The sequence below is a fragment of the Mobula hypostoma genome, chromosome 9 (assembly GCF_963921235.1).
Source record: "Mobula hypostoma chromosome 9, sMobHyp1.1, whole genome shotgun sequence".
In the NCBI taxonomy this organism is placed as follows: domain Eukaryota; kingdom Metazoa; phylum Chordata; class Chondrichthyes; order Myliobatiformes; family Myliobatidae; genus Mobula; species Mobula hypostoma.
Window position 1 is genome coordinate 551,099 of NC_086105.1, and position 23,061 is coordinate 574,159.

At 42.5% G+C, this 23,061-nt stretch overlaps 1 protein-coding gene across 1 annotated transcript in view; it reads left to right on the forward strand.

Moving 5' to 3' along the window:
* Positions 1-23,061, forward strand: part of cracr2aa (calcium release activated channel regulator 2Aa) — a 165,203-nt gene that overhangs the window by 96,739 nt on the left and 45,403 nt on the right. Inside the window, exon 15 of the mRNA XM_063057546.1 lies at positions 9,068-9,182. Within this exon, the coding sequence (XP_062913616.1) occupies positions 9,068-9,182 (115 nt within the window). The remainder of the gene's footprint in view (positions 1-9,067; positions 9,183-23,061) is intronic.

Sequence of the window (23,061 nt, forward strand, 5' to 3'; positions counted from 1 at the left end):
AGTCCATCAAATCCCCTAAATGAAAGATAAGCTCACATCGTAGACTTGACATCAAGTGCTGTGTGCCTGGACCTCAGGTGGGGCAGAGAGACAGATATGCTTCATGCAGCACCAATGTAGCATCACTGAGATTAGAGAAGCATTTTTGAAATTTAAAATTCAAATAAATTTAATCGAAGTACATATACGAGACTTATTTTCTTGTGGGAAGTCACAGTCAATAAAAGAAACTCAATTGAATCGATGAAAGACTGCACCCAACAGGATGGACAAACAAGCTGTGCAAATGCAAAAAATGTAAAAAACAAACAAACAAACAAATAAATAAATAAGCAAGCAAGATATGAATGTAGAGAATATGAGATGAAGAGTCCTTGAAAGCGAGGCCATGGGTTGTGGGAACAGTTTAGTGATGGGTGAGTGAAGTTGAGTGAAGTTATCCCCTCTGGTTCAAGAGCCTGATGGTGAGGGGTTATAGCTGTTCCTGAAACTGATGATGAGAGTCCTGAGGCTCCTGTACCTTCTTCCTGCTGGTAGCAGTGAGAAGAGAGCATGGCCCGGATGGTAGTGTCTCTTATGGATGCTGCTTTCCTGTGACAGTGCTCCGTGTAGATATGCTCAATGGTGGGGAGGGCTCTACCTGTGAAGGACTGAGCTGCATCTACTCCTTTTTGTAGGCTTGGGAGTCCTTGTGCAGAACTCCCTAAAGGTTAACTTGCAGGTTGAGTCGGTGGTGAGGAAAGCAAATGTAATGTTAGCATTCATTTCGAAAGGTCTAGAATATAAGAGCAGGGATGTGATGCTGAGGCTTTGTAAGGCACTAGTGAGGCCTCACCTTAAGTATTCTGAACAGTTTTGGGCTCCTCATCTAAGAGAAGATGTGCTGGCATTGGAGAGAATTCAGAGGAGGATCATAAGCATGATTCTAGGAATGAAAGGGTTATCATACAAGGAACGTTTGAAAGCTTTGGGTCTGTACTGGTTGGAATTTAGAAAGATAAGTGGGGGATCTCATTGAAACCTTTCGAATGGTGCAAAACCTAGACAGAGTTGATGTGCAAAGGATGTTTCTTATAGTAGGGGAGTCTAGGACAAGAGGGCACAGCACCAGTCACTGGCAGCCAACCAGAAAAGGCTCCCTTTTCGCACACTCTTTGACTTCTGCCAGTTAGCCTCTGCTTTACCCAGGCTAGAATCTTTCCTGTAATACCAGGGGCTTGTAGCTTGTTAAGCAGCCTCATGTGAGCTACCTTCTGAAAATCCAAGTACACAGCATCAACCGATTCTCTGTAATCTATCCTACTTGTTATTTCTTCAAAGAATTCCAACATATTTGGCAGACAAGATCCATGCTGGCTATAGCCTATTTTACGATGGTGCCTTCAAGTACCTGAGACTTTATCCTTAATAATTGACTTCAACATCTTCCCAACCATTGAGGTGAGACTAACTGTCCTATAGTTTCCTTTTTTATGCCTCTCTCCCTTCTTGAAGAGTGAAGTGACATTTGCAAGTTTCCAATCTTTTAGAACCATTCCAGAATCCAGTGATTCTTGAAAGATCATTGCTAATGCCTCCACAATCTCTTCACCCACCTCTTTCAGAACTCTGGAGTGTACATCATCTGGTCCAGGTGACCTATCTACCTTCAGACTTTTCCATTTCCCAAGAACCTTCTCTTGTTTTGGTAACTTCACACACTTCATGACACATGGAATTTCCACCATATTGCTATTGTCTTCCACAGTGAAGACTGACGCGACATACTTATTCAGTTTGTCCACCATTTCTTTGTCCCACACTATTACTTCTCCAGCATTACTTTCCAGTGGTCCAATATCCACTCTTGCCTCTCTTTTACACTTTATGTATCTGAAGAAACTTTTAGTATCCTCTTTAGTATTATTGGCTAGCTTACTGTCGGGTATACCATCTTAACCTTACTAATGGCTTTTTTATTTGCTTTCTGTTGGTTTTTGAAAGTTTCCCAATCCACTTCCTTCCACTAATTTTTGCTTTATTAAATGCCCTGTCTTTGGCTTTTATGTTAGCTTTGACTTTTCTTGTTAGCCATGGTTGTGTCTTTTGTTTGGAATACTTCTTCCTCTGTGGACTTGTATATCCTGTGCCTTCTGAATTGCTTCGAGATATTCCAGCAAATGCTACTCTGCCTGTCATCCCTGCCAGTGTTCCTTTCCAATCAATTCTGGCCAACTCCTCTTTCATGCCTCTGTAATTCCCTTTACTCTACTGTAATACTGATACATCTGAGCTTAGCTTCTCCTTCTTAAAGATCAGGGAGAATTTGTTCATATTATGATCACTTGCTCCTAAGGGTTCTTTTTCCTTAAGCTCCCTAATTAATTTTGATTCATTACACAACAATCCAGAATAGCTGATACCCTAGTGGGCTCAACCACGAGGTGCTCTAAAATGCCATCTTGTAGGCACTCTAGAAAATACCCCTCCTGAAATCCAGCACCATCCTGATTTTGCCAATGTACCTGCATATCAAAGTCCCCATTATTATTGTAATATTGCACTTTTGGCAAGCATTTTCCATCTCCTGTTGTAATTCCATAGAAACCACAGAAAAACTACAGCACAGAAACAGGCCTTTTGGCCCTCCTTGGCTGTGCCGAACCATTTTCTACCTAGTCCCACAGACCTGCACACGACCCATATCCCTCCATACACCTCCCATCCATGTATCTGTCCAATTTATTCTTAAATGTTAAAAAAAGAACCCGCATTTACCACCTCATCTGGCAGCTCATTCCATACTCCCACCACTCTCTGTGTGAAGAAGCCCCACCTAATGTTCTCTTTAAACTCTCCCACTACCCCCCACCCTTAACCCATGTCCTCTGGTTTTTTCCTCCCCTTGCCTCAGTGGAAAAAGTCTGCTTGCATTCACTCTATCTATACCCATCATAACTTTATATACCTCTGTCAAGTATCCCCTCATTCTTCTATGCTCCAGGGAATAAAGTCCTAACCTATTCAACCTTTCTCTGTAACTGAGTTTCTCAAGTCCCGGCAACATCCTTGTAAACCTTCTTTGCACTCTTTCAACCTTATTTATATCCTTCCTGTAATTTGGTGACCAAAACTGAACACAATACTCCAGATTCGGCCTCACCAATGCCTTATACAACCTCATCATAACATTCCAGCTCTTATACTCAGTACTTTGATTAATAAAGGCCAATGTACCAAAAGCTCTCTTTACAACCCTATCTACTTGTGACGCCACTTTTAGGGAATTTTGTATCTGTATTCCTAGATCCCTCTGTTCTACTGCACTCCTCAGTGCCTTACCATTAACCCTGTATGTTCTACCTTGGTTTGTCCTTCCAACCTGCAATACCTCACACTTGTCTGTATTAAACTCCATCTGCCATTTTTCAGCCCATTTTTCCAGCTGGTCCAAGTCCCTCTGCAGGCTCTGAAAACCTTCCTCACTGTCTACTACACCTCCAGTCTTTGTATCATCAGCAAATTTGCTGATCCAATTTACCACATTATCATCCAGATCATTGATATAGATGACAAATAACAACGGACCCAGCACTGATCCCTGTGGCACACCACTAGTCACAGGCCTCCACTCGGAGAAGCAATTCTCTACTACCACTCTTTGGCTTCTTCCATTGAGCCAATGTCTAATCCAATTTACCACCTCTCCATGTATACCTAGCGACTGAATTTTCCTAACTAACCTCCCATGCGGGATCTTGTCAAAGGCCTTACTGAAGTCCATGTAGACAATATCCATTGCCTTCCCTTCATCCACTTTCCTGGTAACCTCCTCGAAAAACTCCAATAGATTGGTCAAACATGACCTACCACGCACAAAGCCATGTTGACTCTCCCTAATAAGTCCCTGTCTATCCAAATACTTGTAGATTCTGTCTCTTAGTACTCCTTCCAATAACTTACCTACTACGGACGTTAAATTTACCGGCCTATAATTTCCCGGATTACTTTTCGATCCTTTTTTAAACAGCGGAACAACATGAGCCACTCTCCAATTCTCCGGCACCTCACCTGTAGACAGCGACATTTTAAATATTTCTGCCAGGGTCCCTGCAATTTCAACACTAGTCTCCTTCAAGGTCCGAGGGAACACCCTGTCAGGTCCCGGGGATTTATTCGTAGGTCGCATCCTTACTATTGTTTGGGGGTCTGTTCACAATTCCCATCAGGGTGTTTTTACATTTGCTGTTCCTTGGCTCTACTGCAATGATTCAACAACTTCCTACCCTATGTCACCTCCTTCAAATGATATGATTTCATTTTTTACCAACAGAACAATGCCACCCCCTCTGCCTTCCTGCATGTCCTTTCGATGCAATGTGTATCCTCGGACATTAAAGTCCCAGCTATAATCTTCTTTCAGCCATGATTCAGTGCTGCCTACAACATCATTCTTGCCGATCTGTAGCTGTGCTGCAAATTAATCCACCTCATTACGTATACTGCACACATTCAAATATAACACTTTCAGTCCTGTATTTAGCCTTTTTAAATTTTTTCTGTCTTTTACATTAAAGGGGAACATGAGGGGAAACTTCTTCACTCAGAGGATTGTGAGGGCATAGAGCAAACTGGCAGCACAGGTGGTTCATGTGAGCTCAATTTCACCGTTTAAGAGAAATTTGGGTAGGTTCATGGATGGTAGGGGGATGGAGGGCTATGGTCCTGGGGCAGCTTGATGGGTGTAAGCAGTTTAAATGTTTCAGCACAGGCCAGATGGGTCAAAGGACCTATTTTTGTGCTGTAGTTTTCTATGACTTTACAACTCTATGACACTGGCCATGGTTGTGACTGATAAGGTAAATGAAATAGCGATTAAGTTCCAACACTGAATAATCTTTTTCAATAATTAGTGTGTGGGGACCATATAAGATGTTTTTAAATTGCTGAAAGTAGCAAAGGAACTGGGAATGAGAGAACTGATGAGAATGTAAAGATGCTTCTCATGAGTGTAAGCAAGCTTAGCTAGTGGACAATACGATGGCGGAAGAATACAAGAGGAACAGTATGCAATTATCCTCTTTGGTACAGGAACCAGAGATATTGAGTAGTAATGAAATGGAGGGTGATTCAGTAAAGTTGATGTTACAAGGAATCCAGGTCTCCTTGCCCACAGGACTTGGTAGTTAACATGCAGACAGGTAGAAGGACAAATGGTATCTTGGAGAAACAAGAGACTGCATGATCTGAAATCCAAAGCAAACAAAAGGCTGGAGGAACTCAGCGGGTCAGGCAGCATCTGTGCAAGGTGTGAGGAATGGACAGTTGATATTTGGATTGAGACCCTTCATCTAGATTTAACAGTAATGGTGAGATAGCTAGTAGAAAAAGGAGAGGAAAGAGGATGGAGCAAGAACTGGTAGCCAATGCGAGGATCCAGGTAAGGAGAATTGACAGGCAGATGGGGGAGGGGAGGCTGGGAGGTAATATCTACAAAAGGCTGCAGATGTTTGAATCTGATAGGAGAGGAAGTTGGAACATAAAAGTTAGCAGTTTAACTACAATTAGAGATAATAAATGGAGGGAGATGGAGGGATCCAAATCAGAAGTGAGGCATATGGGAGGCTGGAAGCGAAGGCATAATTCAATGATATTAAAGTCACTAGACAGCACAGACAGCAGATTAGCAAGGAGTGAAGGAAATTTTTTGGAATAAATTGCATTTATTTCAATGCCAGAGACCTGACAAGTAAAGCAGATGATCTCAGGGCATGGATAGCTACTTGGGACTGGGATAACCGTTACAAAAACATAGCTAAGGGAGAGACAAGACTGGCAACTAATTATTCCAGGATACAGACCATAAGACATAGGAGCAGAATTAAGCCATCTGGCCTATTGAGTCTGCTCCGCCATTCAACCATGGCTGATCATTTTTTTTCTCCTCTTCAACCCCAGTTCCTGGCCTTCATGCAGTTAGATTGCAGAAGGTTATAAGAATTAATAGGGTTCCTATGGTGGGAGGTTTTAACTTTCCGAATATGAACTGAGATAGTGCCAAGAGTTTAGATTGGGGATGGATTTTGTTAAGTGTGATCAGGAGAGTTTCCTCAGACCCGACTATGGGAAGGGACAATCTTGGGAACTAGGACAGGGCAAGTGACTGATGTATCAATGGGGAGCACTTTGGGACCAGTGACCATTGTTCTCTTAGTTTTAGATGAGTTATGGAGATGGACTTATGTGGTACACAAGTTGAAGTTCCAAACTGAAGCAAGACAATTTGTTGACAGTATCAATAAAATCTTGCAAAAATTGATTGGGTAGGTTGTTTGTAGGCAAAGAAATGTCTGACAAGTAGTAGGGTTTCAAAAGTGAGAAGGGAGAATTCAACATTGTAAGCTTCCTATATAAGGTGGAAGTTGATCCTTTTCTGATCAGTCAGGCATCAAAGGATAAGGCGAGAAGACAAGTGTATGAGGTTGAGTGGGATCCAGGATCAGCCATGATGGAATGGTGGAGCAGACTCGATGAGCTGAATGGCCTAATTTTGCTCTTATGTCTTATGGTCTTATGAAGGGCAAAGCTGACGGTAGGGATCTGGATGATGAAGGATATCAGGAATAAAGGATATCAGATGTCAGGAAAAAAAGGAGGCATGGGTCAGATACAGGAGTGGAACCAAGTATAAAGGATGCAGGAGTATACCTGAAAGCAAACAAAAAGTTCTGATAGCTTTGGCAAAGATTGAAGAGAATCCAAAAAGATTTTATATATTAAGAGAAAAAGAGTAACTAGAGAGAAAATAAGGCTTCTCCAAGACCATAATTGACATGTTTGTGTGGGGCAGCAGGAGATGGGCGAGGTCCGCGATGTATACTCCCCCTCTGCATAACAGAAGAAGATGACCTAATTGGATACACAATTGGCTTGATGGTAGGAAATAAGATTTAATGGTGAAAGGATGTTTCTTTGTCTCTGACTGGTGGTGTGCCCCAGGAGTTGGTGTTGAGCCCATTCTTGTTTATTGTCTATATTAACGATTATAGGTGAGAATATGCAAGGAGCAGTTAGTAAGTTTGCTGATGACAATAAAATGGGCGATTTTGTGGACAGTGAAGAGGAATATCAAGAATTGCAACTGGATTTTGATTGGCTGGATAGGTGGGCTGAGGAATGGCAAATAGAATTTAATCGACGTAAGTGCAAAGTGTTTTGTTTCAGAAGACAAATCAAGGTAGAACATTGAATAAAAGTGCCTCGGTACTATTGTAGAACAGAGGGTCCTTAGAGTACAGGTGCATCATCATCACCACCAGGTGCCGTGCCCAGTTTGAGCTTTGTCTGCCATGGCCCACACACTCCTGTTTCGGGTCAAGTGGATCAATTCGTTGGTATTCATTTCCAGTTCTCTAGCTGCTGTTTCCATCATCATTTGTCTTTGTCTTCCTCTTGCTTTCTTCCCTTCAATCTTTCCCATAATTGCCGTGTATTCTAACTCTCTTTCCTAATCACATGTCCAATGAAGTTACATTGCCTTTTCATGATCTCATACATTATTTTACTTTTTGTGTTTGCTCTGTTCATGACATCTTTGTTAGATATTTGTTTTGTCCATGATATTCTTTGCATCCTCCTCAAAAACCACATCTCTGCTGCTTCAATTTGTTTCCTCATGTTACTAGATATCGTCCAACATGGTTGTCCTGGGAATGCTCTAAACATATAACATATGACAGAACTGGATAAACGTAACATTTCATTCCGGGGTATGACTCTAAACTGCAACCAGTGATGAGGCTGTGATTGGGGACTTTCAGAACTTTGGGGAAAGTGGAGTTACCCCTTAGTCATTCATTGCTCCCAGGGCCGCTCTGACCCGAAACGGTAGCACCTGCAAGGGTTCCTGCTCAGGATACGAGCGAAGGCCAACGGCAGATCCGGCAGGTTCAGTAACTGAACTTATGATGGAGAAGGCGGATGAGCTAGGACCTCAAATGTCAACGGCTATAGTACAGGCAGATGAACATTTGGGAAGAGAAATGGTGATTTCTTTAGTTCGCCCAATGGTAGGCAATAGCAAACCACCGTTGCTAGATACTAGGTTTCCTAAAATCTATTAGTTAAGAAAACCATGGTCAAACTCATGGGTGCATACCTTCGTTAAAATTGAGTCAAGGTAGATAGAGCAGTGAAGAAGGATATGGTCTGCTGACCTTAATCAGTCAGGGGATTGAATATAAAGGTGAGAGGTCATGTTGCTATTGTACAAGACATTGGTGAGACCAATGTCAAGTTTTGGTCACCCTGTTATAAGAAGGATGTGACTAAACCGGAAATAGTGTGAAAAAAATTTCCAGGACGTTGCCAGGATTTGAGGAACTGAGTTAAGGGGAGAGATTAGATGGGCTGGGCCTTTGGAGCTCATTGGATTATAGAAGACCAAGGAGTGATCTTACAGTGATGTATAAAATCATGAGGGGCTTACATAGTGTGATCAATCCTTCATCCAGGGTTAGGGAAATGAAAACTAGGATGCATAGTTTTAAGGTTAGAGGTGAAAGGTTTAATAATAATCTCAGGCAATGTTTTTATATTGCGGATAATACATCTATGGAACCAACTGCTAGAGGAAGTGATTGAGGCAGGATCATTAGATCTGTTTAAGAATATGTGGACAGGTATATGAATGATAAGAGTTCAGAGGGAAATGGGATGGTCTTTTTAATATACAGTATCTCTCCGTTGGCCTAGACATGTGATAGTCAATTCTACTCTACTGTCAAAATGAAGAGATTATGGATTGATACAAAGAACAGAAAACAGTTGAGGGAGAAAGATCATTCAAATAATGCTGTGAATTTTAACTCAATGAATCGCCATCTCCTGCAGCTTTAGAAATTACATGTGCATCCTGGAACTTAGCTACTTGGTCCATCTGAATTGCTATCCATCTGTGATTCAATGTTAACACATTAAAACAATTTTAGATTCCAGTTCTACGTCTATTTTGGAAATTTAAAAGAATGTCTATGAAAATATTTTTAGTTCGCAAGCTTTATCATTGATGAATTTTATCCTGTTGCAGGTTTCGTAGTATTACAAAGCAGTTCCTCCGCAAGGTCGATGGAGTTGTCCTGGTCTATGACATCACAGCAGCAGCTAGCTTCGTCGCAGTGCAACACTGGGTGCAAAGTGTGCAGGTGCTCTGTCTTCTCGTACCTTGCGACAGCACACATCCTCTCATTCCCAAAGTTAACTTAGTTTACATTGCCAACTGCTGAAAGGATATCAACCATCCCGACTTCAACACTCCTCTCTTCAATTCCAACCTCACTCCTTCCAATCACTCAACTCTGCACTCCCTCCACACTAATCCTAACCTCACCATCAAACCTGCAGATAAAGGGGATGCTGTAGTAGTCTGGCAGACTAACCTATACCTTGCTGAGGCCCAGCTACAACTCTCAGACATCTCCTCTTACTTACCCTTTGAACAGGATCCCAGCAAGGAGCACCAGGCCATTGTCTCCCACACCATCCCTGACGTTATTAGCTCTGGGGATCTCCCATCCACTGCCACTAACCCCACATAGTTCACTCACCCCATACCTCCCGTTTCTACCTCCTACCCAAGATCCAGAAACCCGCTTGTCCAGGTAGATGCATTGTTTCAGCTTGTTCCTGCCCCACTGAACTCCTATCTGCATACCTCGACTCTGTTTTATTCCCCATGGTTCAGGCCCTTACCACCTACATCTGTGACACTTCACACGCTCTGAATACTTTCAATTGTTTCAAGTTCCATGGCCCCCATCATCTTATTTTCACTGTGGATGTCCAGACCCTCTACACCTCCACCCCCCCACCAGGAAGGGCTCAAAGCTTTCTGTTTCTTTCTGGACGCCAGACCCAAATAGTTCCCCTCCACCACCACGCTCCTCCATCTAGCGGAACTTGTCCTCACTCTTAATAATTCCTCCTTTAGCTCTTCCCACTTCCTTCAAACAAAAGGTGTAGCCATGGGCACTTGCATGGGTCCCATCTATGGCTGCCTTTTAGTCGGCTATGTGGAACAGACTTTTCCAAGCCAACGCTGGTGTCCGTCCCCTACTTTTCCCATGCTACTTTGATGACAGCATTGGTGCTACTTCCTGCATCCGTGCCAAGTTCTTTTTTTTAAATTTTATTTTCATTTGAAAAGGTATTCACAAGTAATACACAAACTTTTTTTACATATATAACCTTTTCCATTTCTTACGTGAGTAAATCTATATTAATTTGTACATTCACAAGTGCACATTGAGATAATATAGAAAATAATTAGGCATTCAAATAGATGTTTATGTGCAATTGTAATTCCACTCTATTAAACTAAATAATGATAATAATTGTTATAAAAATATTAATAATAATGGTTGAATACTAATTTCCATGTATCTCTTCTGGTCCATTTCTTTCTGGTCCAAAATTTCCCCAGATCTTTTCTTTGCTTGTATTAATTCCACATTTTCCAAAAAAAAAAGAACAGTAAACATTCGAGCCAAGGGTGCTTACGTTAACACTATTACTATGTTGGTGAGATAAACAGTATAAACCATTAGGAGAGTCATCTAAAGTCTGCTCACTTTGGGGTTATAAATTCAATCCATTTATTCTAAATTTGATAAAAATTTTTCCTTTTGGATTCTCAGAGAGTAGGTCATCTCCATTTTAAATATTTCCAAAATAATTTCATGGTGATGTTGGATTTAACCACTTTCTGGTGATTGATTTCTTACTTGCCGCTAAAAGGGCCTGCAGCTGCTTTATATCTTTCTTCTGTTCCAAAAATGATACATGCCCCAAGTAGAGAGTCTCAAAGTTCAGAGGTATCTGAGTCTTAAATACCTTAACTAATGTTAGAAACCATAGAAACTACTGCACAGAAACAGGCCCTTTGGCCCTTCTTGGCTGTGCCGAACCATTTTCTGCCTAGTCCCACTGACCTGCACACGGACCATATCCCTCCATACACCTTCCATCCATGTATCTGTCCAATTTATTCTTAAATGTTAAAAAAGAACCCACATTTATCACCTCGTCTGGCAGCTCATTCCATACTCCCACCACTCTCTGTGTGAAGAAGCCCCCCCTAATGTTCCCTTTAAACTTTTCCCCCCTCACCCTAAACCCATGTCCTCTGGTTTTTTTTCTCCCCTTGCCTCAGTGGAAAAAGCCTGCTTGCATTCACTCTATCTATACCCATCATAATTTTATATACCTCTATCAAATCTCCCCTCATTCTTCTACGCTCCAGGGAATAAAGTCCCAACCTATTCAACCTTTCTCTGTAACTGAGTTTCTCAAGTCCCGGCAACATCCTTGTAAACCTTCTCTGCACTCTTTCAACCTTATTTATATCCTTCCTGTAATTTGGTGACCAAAACTGAACACAATACTCTAGATTCGGCCTCACCAATGCCTTGTACAACCTCATCACAACATTCCAGTTCTTATACTCAATACTTTGATTAATAAAGGCCAATGTACCAAAAGCTCTCTTTACGACCCTATCTACCTGTGACGCCACTTTTAGGGAATTTTATATCTGTATTCCCAGATCCCTCTGTTCCACTGCACTCCTCAGTGCCTTACCATTAACCCTGTATGTTCTACATTGGTTTGTCCTTCCAACGTGCAATACCTCACACTTGTCAGTATTAAGCTCCATCTGCCATTTTTTTAGCCCATTTTTCCAGCTGGTCCAAGTCCCTCTGCAATGTTCTATGAATACCTTCCCAATATAAACTTAATTTAGGGCAATCCCAAAAAATATGGAAATGATTTGCCTCCTTGGAGCCACACCTTCTCCAACACGCCACGTTTGTGTCTTTATATTTTTCCTGGTATGGGGTCTTGAAGTATCTTATAATATTTTCCAACAATGTTCTCTCCAAGTCAAAGAGTTAGCGAAGACCACTGAAAGCTGCATATTTTCTCCCAAGCCTCCTCTGAAAGTACCAACCCTGCTTCTTTCTCCCACTTCTCTTTAACATACAATGTGTTTACATTTTTGGCATGAGAGAGGGCGTTATATAATCGAGAAACTGATTTACTTGGTATTGAACTGTAAGCCGAATTCAGAATCTTGAAAAATTCTAATTCTACTGTTGATAAGTCTGTATATCTACAACTCTGGTTAACATGATGTTGTAGTTGAAGGTACCTAAAAAAGTCATTGTGTTCTAGGCCATGGTTGTCCTGCAGGGATTGAAAACTTTGTAATACACTTTTATGTGTGAATGAGAGGTAGGTTGTAAGACCTTTCTTTATCCACAGTTCAAATCTTTTATCTCCTCTGCTGGGAAGAAATAAGCACACCATCTGAAAAGTTTTAACATGTTATTGATTCCATGTGAATTCGGTACCTCCTACCATACTTTCAATGTGAGATTTATCCAGCTGTTTTTAATCTTTTCCAATTGGGCCATCAATCCTTTGTCTGCTATTGAGGCCTGTAGAGGAGAACTGTCAATCAATCCAAATTCTATTTCCTTCCATCTGGCCTTGTATTCCCTATTGCACCAATATAACAGAGGGGTTATCTGTGAAGCATAAAAATAATTTCTCAAACAAAGAAGTGTCATATCTCCTCCTTCCTTTACTAACTGTAAGGTGTTAAATCGGATCCATGCCAAGTTCATCAACTTTTTTAACTTTGCCCCCAACTCCAGCCTGCCCTCAAATTTACCTGGTCCATTTCTGATACCTTCCTCCCCTTTCTTGATCTCACTGTCTCTATCTCTGGAGACAACTTATCCACTGATGTCTATTCGAAACCCACGGACTCTCACAGTTACCTGGATTATACCTCGTCTCACCCTGCTACTTGTAAAAATGCCATCACTTTGTCTCAGTTCCTCTGTCTCTGCTGTCAGGATGAGGCTTTTCATTGCAGAACGAAGGAGATAGAACATAGAACAGAGAAAACCTACAGCACAATACAGGCCCTTCAGCCAACAAAGTTGAGCTGAACACGTCCCTACCTTAGAAATTACTAGGCTTACCTATAGCCCTCTATTTTACTTAGCTCCATGTACCTATCTAAGTGTCTCTTAAATGACCCTATTGTATCCGCCCTCACCACCGTTGCCGGCAGCCCATTCCACACACTCACCACTCTCTGTATAAAAAACTTACTCCTGACATCTCTTCTGTACCTACTCCCCAGCACCTTAAACCTGTGTCCTCCTGTGGCAACCATTTCAGCCCTGGGAAAAAGCCTCTGACTATCCACATGATCAATGCCTCTCATCATCTTATACACCCCTATCAGGTCACCTCTCATCCTCCGTTGCTCCAAGGAGAAAAGGCCGAGTTCACTCAACCTATTCTCATAAGGCATGCTCCCCAATCCAGGCAACATCCTTGTAAATCTCCTGCGCGCCCTTTCTATGGTTTCCACATGCTTCCTGTAGTGAGGCGACCAGAACTGAGCACAGTACTCCAAGTGGTGTCTGACCAGGGTCCTATATAGCTGCAACATTACCTCGGCTCCTAAATTCAATTCCACGATTGATGAAGGCCAATACACCGTACGCCTTCTTAACCACAGTGTCAACCTGCACAGCTGCTTTGAGCATCCTATGGATTCGGACCCCAAGATCCCTCTGATCCTCCACATTACCTTTAATACTATATTCGGCCTTTTTGGAGATGTTCTCCTTTTCAAAAAAAAAAGGGCTTCCCTTCCACCACACTCAACCATATCTCTTCTATTTCACGACGTCTGCTCTTACCCCATCCTCCCGCCACCCTACCAGGGATAGGGTGCTTCTTGTCCTCGCTTACCACCCAACCAGCCTCCACGTCCAACACATAGTTCTCCAGAACTTCTGTCATCTCCAACAGGATCCCACCACCAAGCACATCTTTCCCTCCCCACCACTTTCTGCTTTCTGCTGGGATCACTCCCTACGTGACTCCCTTGTCCATTTGTCCCTCCCCACTGATCTCCCTCCTGGCTCTTACCCTTGCAATCAGAACAAGTGCTACACCTGCCCTTACCTCCTCCCTCACTACCATTCAGGGCCCCAGGTGAGATGACACTTCACCTGTGAGTCTGTTGGGGTCATATGCTATGTCCAGTGCATCTGGTGTAGCCTCCTGTATATCGGTGAGACCCGACGTAGATTGGGAGACCGCTTCACCGAGTACCTACGCTCCATCCGCCAGAAGAAGCGGGATCTCCCAGTGGCCACCCATTTTAATTCCACTTCCCATTCCCTTTCCAATACGTCAATCCATGGCCTCCCCTACTGTCGTGATGAGGCCACACTTAGGCTGGAGGAACATATTCCATCTGGTTAGCCTCCAACCTGATGGGATGAACATGGATTTCTTGAACTTCTGGTAATGACCCCCTTCACTGTTCCCCATTCCCTTTTCTCTCCCTGACCTTATCTCCTTATTCGCCCATCATCCCCTCTGGTTCTTCTCCCCATTTTTCTTTCTTCCACGGCCTTCTGTTTTCTCTTATCAGAGTCCCCTTTCTCCAGCCCTGTATCTCTTTCACAATTAACTTGCCAGCTCTTTACTTCATCCCTCCCCCTCCCAGTTTCACCTATCACCTTGTGTTTCTCTCTCCCCTCCTTCACCTTTTAAATCTACTCATCTTTTTTTCTGCAGTTCTGCCAAAGGGTCTCGGCTCAAAACATCGACTGTACTTTTTTGCATAGGTTCTGCCTGGCCTGCTGAGTGCCTCCGGCATTTTGTGTGTGTTGTTTGGATTTCCAGCATCTGCAGATTTTCTCTTGTTTGTGATTTGATTACTTTACATTTATTGTTTCTTCTTTTGTGCCAGTTACTGTAAGAGCATTTCACTTCAGTAAAGTAACTATTACTAATACAAACATTAGTTTTATGATTAAAAGTTATCTAACTTGACATTGACAGTACAGTACTCAGGATTCTTGGGTTGTATGGCAGGCGTCACAACACTATGTTCATCAAGGGAGTAGTGTAGCTCCTCAACGGTACAAAGTTTTGACCCTGGCTCAAGTGATCTAGTCTCTAGAGTTTAGAAAATTGCAATTGAATAAATTCTTACAGACTTGAGAGATACAATATTGGGAAAATACTTTCTATGGCTGAAAGTCTGGACCAGCTGTCACAGAGTGAGAAAAAGTTGGGCTGGGAAAAGGTTTCTGACTATCCACTCTATCTCTGCCTCTTATTGTTTTGTACATCTCTATCTATTCACCTCTCAACCTCCTACACACCAAAGAAAATAGACATAACTCATTCAACTTGGCCTCATAAGACATAATCCAGGAAGCATCCTGGTAAATGTCTGCACCCTCCCTAAAGCTTCCTATAATAAATCAACCAAAGCTGAGCACAATATTCCAACTGTGGTCCAACCAGAATTTGGTTGTGGTGTAATATTACCTCACAGTTCGAACTCAATCACCCGACTAATGAGAGCCAACACTATGTAACCTTTTTAACTATCCTATCAACTGGAGTGGCAACTTATAGGGACCTAAGGACTTGGACATGAAAATCCCATCAGTTCCTGCACACTGCTGAGAATCCTGTCATTAACCTGGTATTCTGTTTTCAAATTCAACCTTCCAAAATGAATCACTTGGCACTTTTCCAAATTGAATGCTACGCCACTTCTCAGCCCAACTATGCAACCTGTCAATGTCCTACTGTAACCAACGAAACCATCTAAACTATACACCACTCCACTAATCTTGGTATCACCTGCATACTTGCTAACATACACTTCTACTTTCTCATTCCATCATTTATAAAATTCACAAAGAGCAGGGATCCCAGAACAGATCCCTGTGGATCACCACTGCTGAATGACCTCCAGGTAGAATATCTCTCTGCCTTATGTGAGCAAAGCAGTTCTGATTCCATGTAAACAACAGGAATTCTGCAGATGCTGGAAATTCAAGCAACACACATCAAAGTTGCTGGTGAACGCAGCAGGCCAGACAGCAACTCTAGGAAGATGTACAGTCCTGACGAAGGGTCTCGGCCTGAAACATCGACTGTAGCTCTTCCTAGAGATGCTGCCTGGCCTGCTGCGTTCACCAGCAACTTTGATGTGTGTTGTCTGATTCCATGTAGCCAGATTTCCTCAATTCAATGCCTTCTGACTTTCCAGTGGGGAACCTTGCCTAACACCTTACTAAAATCCATATACACACACACATACTGCTCTATCTTCATGAATTTTTTTTCACACTTCATAAAATTCAATCAGGCTCGTAAGGCATGACCTGCCTTTCACAAAGACATGCTGATTATCCTTAATCAGACTATGCATCTTCAAACGCTCACAAATTCTGTGTTTGAGAATTCTTTCCAGTGGTTACCCACCACTGACCTAAGACTCACTGGTCGACAATTCCCAGGATTATCCCAATTATCTTCCTTGAGCAAATGAATATGTTTAGAGCATTAGACTATTAGGGAAACCATAAGACATAGGAGCAGAAGTAGGCCCATTGAGTCTGCTCCACCATTTTAACTTTACATTTCCCTCTCAGCCCCAATCTCCTGCCTTTTCCTCGTATCTCTTTATGCCCTAACTAATCAAGAATTAACCTGTCTTAAATATTCCCAATGACTTGGTGTTCACGGCCACCTGTGACAACAAATTTCACCTATTTGCCACCCTCTGGCTAAAGAAATTCCTCCTCATCACCATATTGAATGGATGTCCCTCTACTCTGATGCTGTGACCTTGGGTCTTAAACTCCCCCACCATAGGAAACATCCTCTCCATGTCCACTTTGTAGAGGCTTTTCAACATTAAATAGGTTTCAATCATATCCCCCTTCATTCTTCTGAATTCCAGTGACTACAGGCCCAGAGACATTAAACACTTTTCAAATGATAAGCCTTTCAATCCAGAAACGTTTTCATGAACCTCCTTTGAATTCTCTGTGATGTCAGCACATCCTTTCTTAGATAAGGGGCCCAAAACCACTCATAATACTCCAAGTGAGGCCTTACCAGTGCCTTATAAAGCCTCAAAATTACAAACTTGCTTTTATGTTCCAGTCCTCTCGAAATGAATGTACGTAAAGACTTGGCCTCCACAGCCGCCTGTGGCAATAAATTCCGAAGATTCACCATTCTTTGGCTAAAGAAATTCCTCCTCATCTCCATTCTAAAAGGATGTCCCTCTATTGTATGACAGAGCTGAGGATGAGCCAGCAGGTTTACAAGTAGATGATGGGTGTAACATGAATGTGAGGAAGGACAAGCCAATGATTGTGTACAAGTGCAGACAGAGCAAAGAGTTAACTTGTATCACAAAGGCAAAATTCAAAAGGATGAAGAATGCAGGACTGAAGGTGTTGTTTTTAAATGCATGTAGCATTTGGAATAAGGTGGATGAATTTGAGGCACAATTAGAGATTGGTTGGTAAGACGTTGTGGGCATCATTGAGTTGTCGCTGAAAGAAGACCATAATTGGAGCTTAACATCATCCACAAACTTGGCCACAAAGACATCAATTCCATCATCTAAATCATTAACATCTAACGTTAAAAAAATCTGTCTCGACACAGGCCCCCATGGAACACCACTGCTCACTGGCAGTCAGCCAGAAAAGGATTTCTTTATCTCACTGTTTGCCTCCTGCCAATCAGCCATTGCTCTATCCATGCTAGTGTCTATCCAAGGCCTCTTGTTAAGCAGCCTCATGTTTGGCACATTGTCAAAGGCCTTCTAAAGAATCAAGAACAAACATCCACAGATTCTCCTTTGTCTATCCTGCTTGTTATTTCTTCAAAAAATTCCAGGCAACATTTTCCCTTAAGAAACCCATGCTGACTACAGCCTATTTTATTATATGTCTCCAGGTACCCTGAAACCTCATTCTTAATAATAAACTCCAAAATCTTCCCAACCACTAAGATTAGACTAACTGGCCCATAATTTCCTTCCTTCTGCCTCTCTTCCTTCTTGAAGAGTGGAGTGACATTTGCAATTATCTATTCCTCTGGGACCATTCCAGAATCTAGTGATCATTACTAATACCTCCACAATCTCTTCAGCCACCTCTTACAGAACCCTGTGGAGTAGGCCACCTGATCCAGGTAACATCTACCTTCAGATGTTTCAGATTCCCAAGAACCTTCTCTCTAGTTATGGTAACTTCTCACACTTAGTGACCTCCTGACATCTGGAACTTCCACCACACTGCTAGTGTCTTCCACAGTGAAGACTGATGCAAAATATTATTCAGCTTGTCTGCCATTTCCTTGTTCCCCATTACTACCACTCCAGCATCATTTTCCAGTGTTCTGATATTTACCCTTGCCTCACAAACTTGAGAAAATCTGCAGATGCTGGAACTTCAAGCAGCACACACAAAATGCTGGAGGAACTCAGCAGGCCAGGCAGCATCTATGGAAAAGAGTAAACAGTCAATGTTTTCGGCCGAGACCTTTCATCAGGACCTGTCATCTTGCATCTCTTTTACACTTCATTTATCTGAAGAATCTTTTGGTATCCTCTTTAATATCATTGGCTAGCTTACCTTTCTATTCCATCATTTCCTTCTTTATGACTTTTTTAGTTGCCTTCTGTCCATTTTTTAAAAGCTTCCCTATCCTGTACCTTACCACTAATTTTTGCCCTATTATATGCCCTCTCTTTTATGCTGGCTCTGACTTCTCTTGCCAGCCATCGTTGATTCATCTTGCCTTTAGAGTACTTCTTCTTTGGGATGTATCTATCCTATGGCTTCCGAATTGCATCCAAAATTCCACCCATTGCTGTCCTGCTGTCATCGCTGCCAGTGTTCTGTTCCAATCAATATTGGTCAACTCCTCTATCATGCCTCTGTAATCCCACTCGATTCCACTATAATACTGATACATTTGACTTTAGCTTCTCTGTCTCAAATTGTAGGGTGAATTCTATCATATTATGATCACTGGTCCCTAAGGGTTCCTTTACCTTAAGCTCTGCGATCAATTCTGGTTCATTGCACAACACCCAGTCCAGAATAGCTGATCCCCTAGTGGGCTCAACCACAACCTTCTTGGGATCCAGCACCAACCTAATTTTCCCAGTCTATTTGTGTATTAAAAAAAAAGACATCTACCTATGTTTCATTGACTATACAAAAGCTTTTGACATTGTCAGACAGCAAGATCTGGAAATGTTTCAAGATCTTGACATAGATGGGAAAGATATACGTTTCTTAAGAAACTTATACTGGGACCAGGCAGCATCCATCAGAATAGAAGGAAAAGTGATTGAGTATGTGAAAATCATGAGAGGAGTCAGGCAAGGTTGTGTCTTTTCACCAGACTTATTCAACCTGGTATAGTGAAAATATCTTGAGAAGTATCAAAGACATCAAAGGATTCACAATCGGAGGCCATAATATAAATAACATCAGGTATGCTGATGACATCGTACTAATAGCTGACTTGGAAAGAAAACTTCAAGAACTACTCACTATAGTGGCAGCAGAAAGTAATCGCAGAGGCCTCTCAATCAACACCAAGAAGACAGAAAGCATGGTCATCTCCAGAAAGACAAACATCCCACAATGTGTGATCAAGATCGGAAATACAAACATCAAACAAGTCAACAAATTCAAATATCCTGGCAGCCTAATTACAAGTAATGGCAGGTGCGACACAGATATCAAATACAGAATAGCAATGGCGAAAGAAGCTTTCCAAAAAATGAAGACCATATTAACAGACAGAAAGATGAGCATGTACACTAAAAACAGAATACTGCAGTGCTACATTTATTCTATCCTGACTTATGGAAGTGAATGCTGGACCATTTCTCCAGCAATGGAAAAGAGACTAGAAGCAGCAGAATTATGGTTCTACAGGAGAATGTTAAAAATATCATGGACCACACACACATCAAATGAAGAAGTTCTCAGAAGAGCCCAAGCAGTTGGATCGCTTATACCAACAATAAGAGAAAGACAACTCAGATTCCCAGGGCACATCATGTGGAAGGATGAACTAGAAAAACTTATACTCTCTGGAAAGATTGAGGGGAGTAAACCTAGAGGAAGACCTCGGCTTATGTACATCAAAAGCACAGCCAGGTTGCTACTGTTTGGAGGTCTGCATATAACTCCCATCAGGGTTCTTTCACCCATGCCCTACATCTTCCGATCCCATGTCATGTCTTTCGAATGGTTTGATTTCGCTTTTTACCAACAGAGCCACCCCACCCCCGCTGCCACCTGCCTGTTCTTTTGGTACAATGTGTATCCTTGGATGTTAATTTCTGAGCTATAATCTTCTTTCAGCCATGATTCAGTGATGCCCAGGTTCATGTACCTTATTCTGTATACTGCGCACACTCAAATATAACATCTTCAGTCCTAAATTCATCACACTTTTTGATTTTGTCCTCCTTTTTACATTGCAATTCATCCTGCACACTGCAGTTTTACCCTGTCATCAGCCTCTCCTTGCTGGCAGTCTCACTACACACTGCCTCTGTTTGTAAACCAACTAACCCGTCCTCAGCCCTATCACTCCAGTTTCCATCTCCCTGCCAAATTAGTTTAGGGTAAGAGGAGAACTACACTATTTAGTTCATTGAATCTGATTTGCCATTCCATCGTAGCTGATTTAGTATCTCTCTGAACCCCATTCTTCTGCTTTCTCCGCATAACCTCTGACATTGGATGAGGAAATGGAGAGATAGCCCAGGAAATTATAGACCAGTGAGTCTTACTTCAGTGGTTGGTAAGCTGATGGAGAAGATCCTGAGAGGCAAGATTTATGAATATTTGGAGAGGCATAATATGATTAGGAATAGTCAGCATGGCTTTGTCAAGGGCAGGTCGTGCCTTACAAGCCTGACTGAATTTTTTGAGGATGTGACTAAACACACTGATGAAGGTAGAGCAGTAGATGTAGTGTATATGGATTTCAGCAAGGCATTTGATAAGGTACCCCATGCAAGGCTTATTGAGGAAGTAAGGATGCATGGGATCCAAGGGGACATTGCTTTGTGGATCCAGAACTGGCTTGCCCACAGAAGGCAAAGAGTGGTTGTAGACCGGTCATATTCTGCATGGAGGTCGGTGACCAGTGGTGTGCCTCAGGGATCTGTTCTGGGACTCTTACTCTTCGTGATTTTTATAAATGACCTGGATGAGTAAGTGGAGGGATGGGTTAGTAAGCTTGCTGATGACACATAGGTTGGGGGTGTTGTGGATAGAGTGGAGAGATGTCAGAGGTTACAGCGGGACATTGATAGGATGCAAAACTGGGCTGAGACGTGGCAGATGGATAAGTGTGAAGTGGTTTATTTTGGTAGGTCAAATATGATGTTAGAATATAGTATTAATGGTAAGTCTCCTGGCAGTGTGGAGGATCATAGGGATCTTGGGGTCCGACCACAGGACACTCAAAGCTGCTACGCAGCTTGACTCTGTGGTTAAGAAGGCATACGGTGCATTGGCCTTCATCAATCGTGGGATTGAGTTTAGGAGCCGAGAGGTAATGTTGCAGCTATATAGGACCCTGGTCAGACCCCACTTGGAGTACTGTGCTCAGTTCTGGTCGCCTCACTACAGGAAGGACGTGGAAGCCATAGAAAGGGTGCAGAGGAGATTTACAAGGATGTTGCCTGGATTGGGGAGCATGCCTTATGAAAGCAGGTTGAGTGAACTCGGCCTTTTCACCTTGGAGCGACGGAGGATGAGAGGTGACCTGATAGAGGTGTATTAGATGATGAGAGGCATTGATTGTGTGGATAATCAGAGGCTTTTTCCCAGGGCTGAAATGATTGCCACAAGAGGACATGGGTTTAAGATGCCGGGGAGAAGGTACAGAGGTGATGTCAGGGGTAAGTTTTTTACGCAGAGAGTGGTGAGTGCGTGGACTGGGCTGCCGGCAATGGTGGTAGAGGCAGATACAATAGGGTCTTTTGGATAGGTACGTGGAGCTTACAAAAATAGAGGCCTATGGGTAAGCCTAGTAATTTCTAAGATAGGGACATGTTTGGCACAACTATGTGGGCTGAAGGGCCTGTAATGTGCTGTAGGTTTTTCTCTGTTTCTATGTTTCTTTTTAGAATAGGTCCAGGGTCATCAATATGTTATCTTGCTACGTTAACTATTTTATCCCCAGGATTATTCTCATGAACCTCTCTTGGACCCAGTACAATGCTAGTGTATCCTTTCTTAGATAAGGGACCCACTCTAGGTGTCGTCCAATCAATTCCTCATGAAACATCAGCATTTTATCCTTGCTTTTATATTCTAGTCCTGTTGAAATGGATGATAAAATTGTATTTGCCTTCCTCACCACTGACTCAAGCTGCAAATTAAACTTTAGGGAATCCTGCATGAGTACTCCCAAGACCCTTTGCATTTCCGAGTTTAGAATGTTCCCCCATTAAGTCAATAGTTTATGCCTTTACTCCTTCTGTGCATGACCATACGCTTCCCTACACTGAATTCTCTCTGCCTCTTCTTTACCTGTTTTCCCAATCTGTCTAAGTCCTTCTGCAGACACTCTGCTTCCTCAACACTACCTGCCCTCCCAGCCATCTCTGTACCCCCTGCAAGCTTGGTTACAAAGCCACCAATTCATAACAAGGGGAGTTGAGTATCGGAGCAAAGAAGTCCTTCTGCAGTTGTACAGGGCCCTGGTGAGACCACACCTGGAGTATTGTGTACAGTTTTGGTCTCCAAATTTGAGGAAGGACATTCTTGCTATTGAGGGAGTGCAGCGGAGGTTCATGAGGTTAATTCCCGGGATGGCGGGACTGTCATATGTTGCAAGTTTGGAGCGACTAGGCTTGTATACACTGGAATTTAGAAGGATGAGAGTATACGCCGGAATTTAGAAGGATGAGAGGGGATCTGATTGAAACATATAAGATTATTAAGGGATTGGACACGCTAGAGGCAGGAAACATGTTTCCAATGTTGGGGGAGTCCAGAACCAGAGGCCACAATTTGATAATAAGAGGTAGGCCATTTAGAACAGAGTTGAGGAAAAACTTTTTCACCCAGAGGGTTGTGGATCTGTTGAATGCTCTGCCTCAGAAGGCAGTGGAGGCCA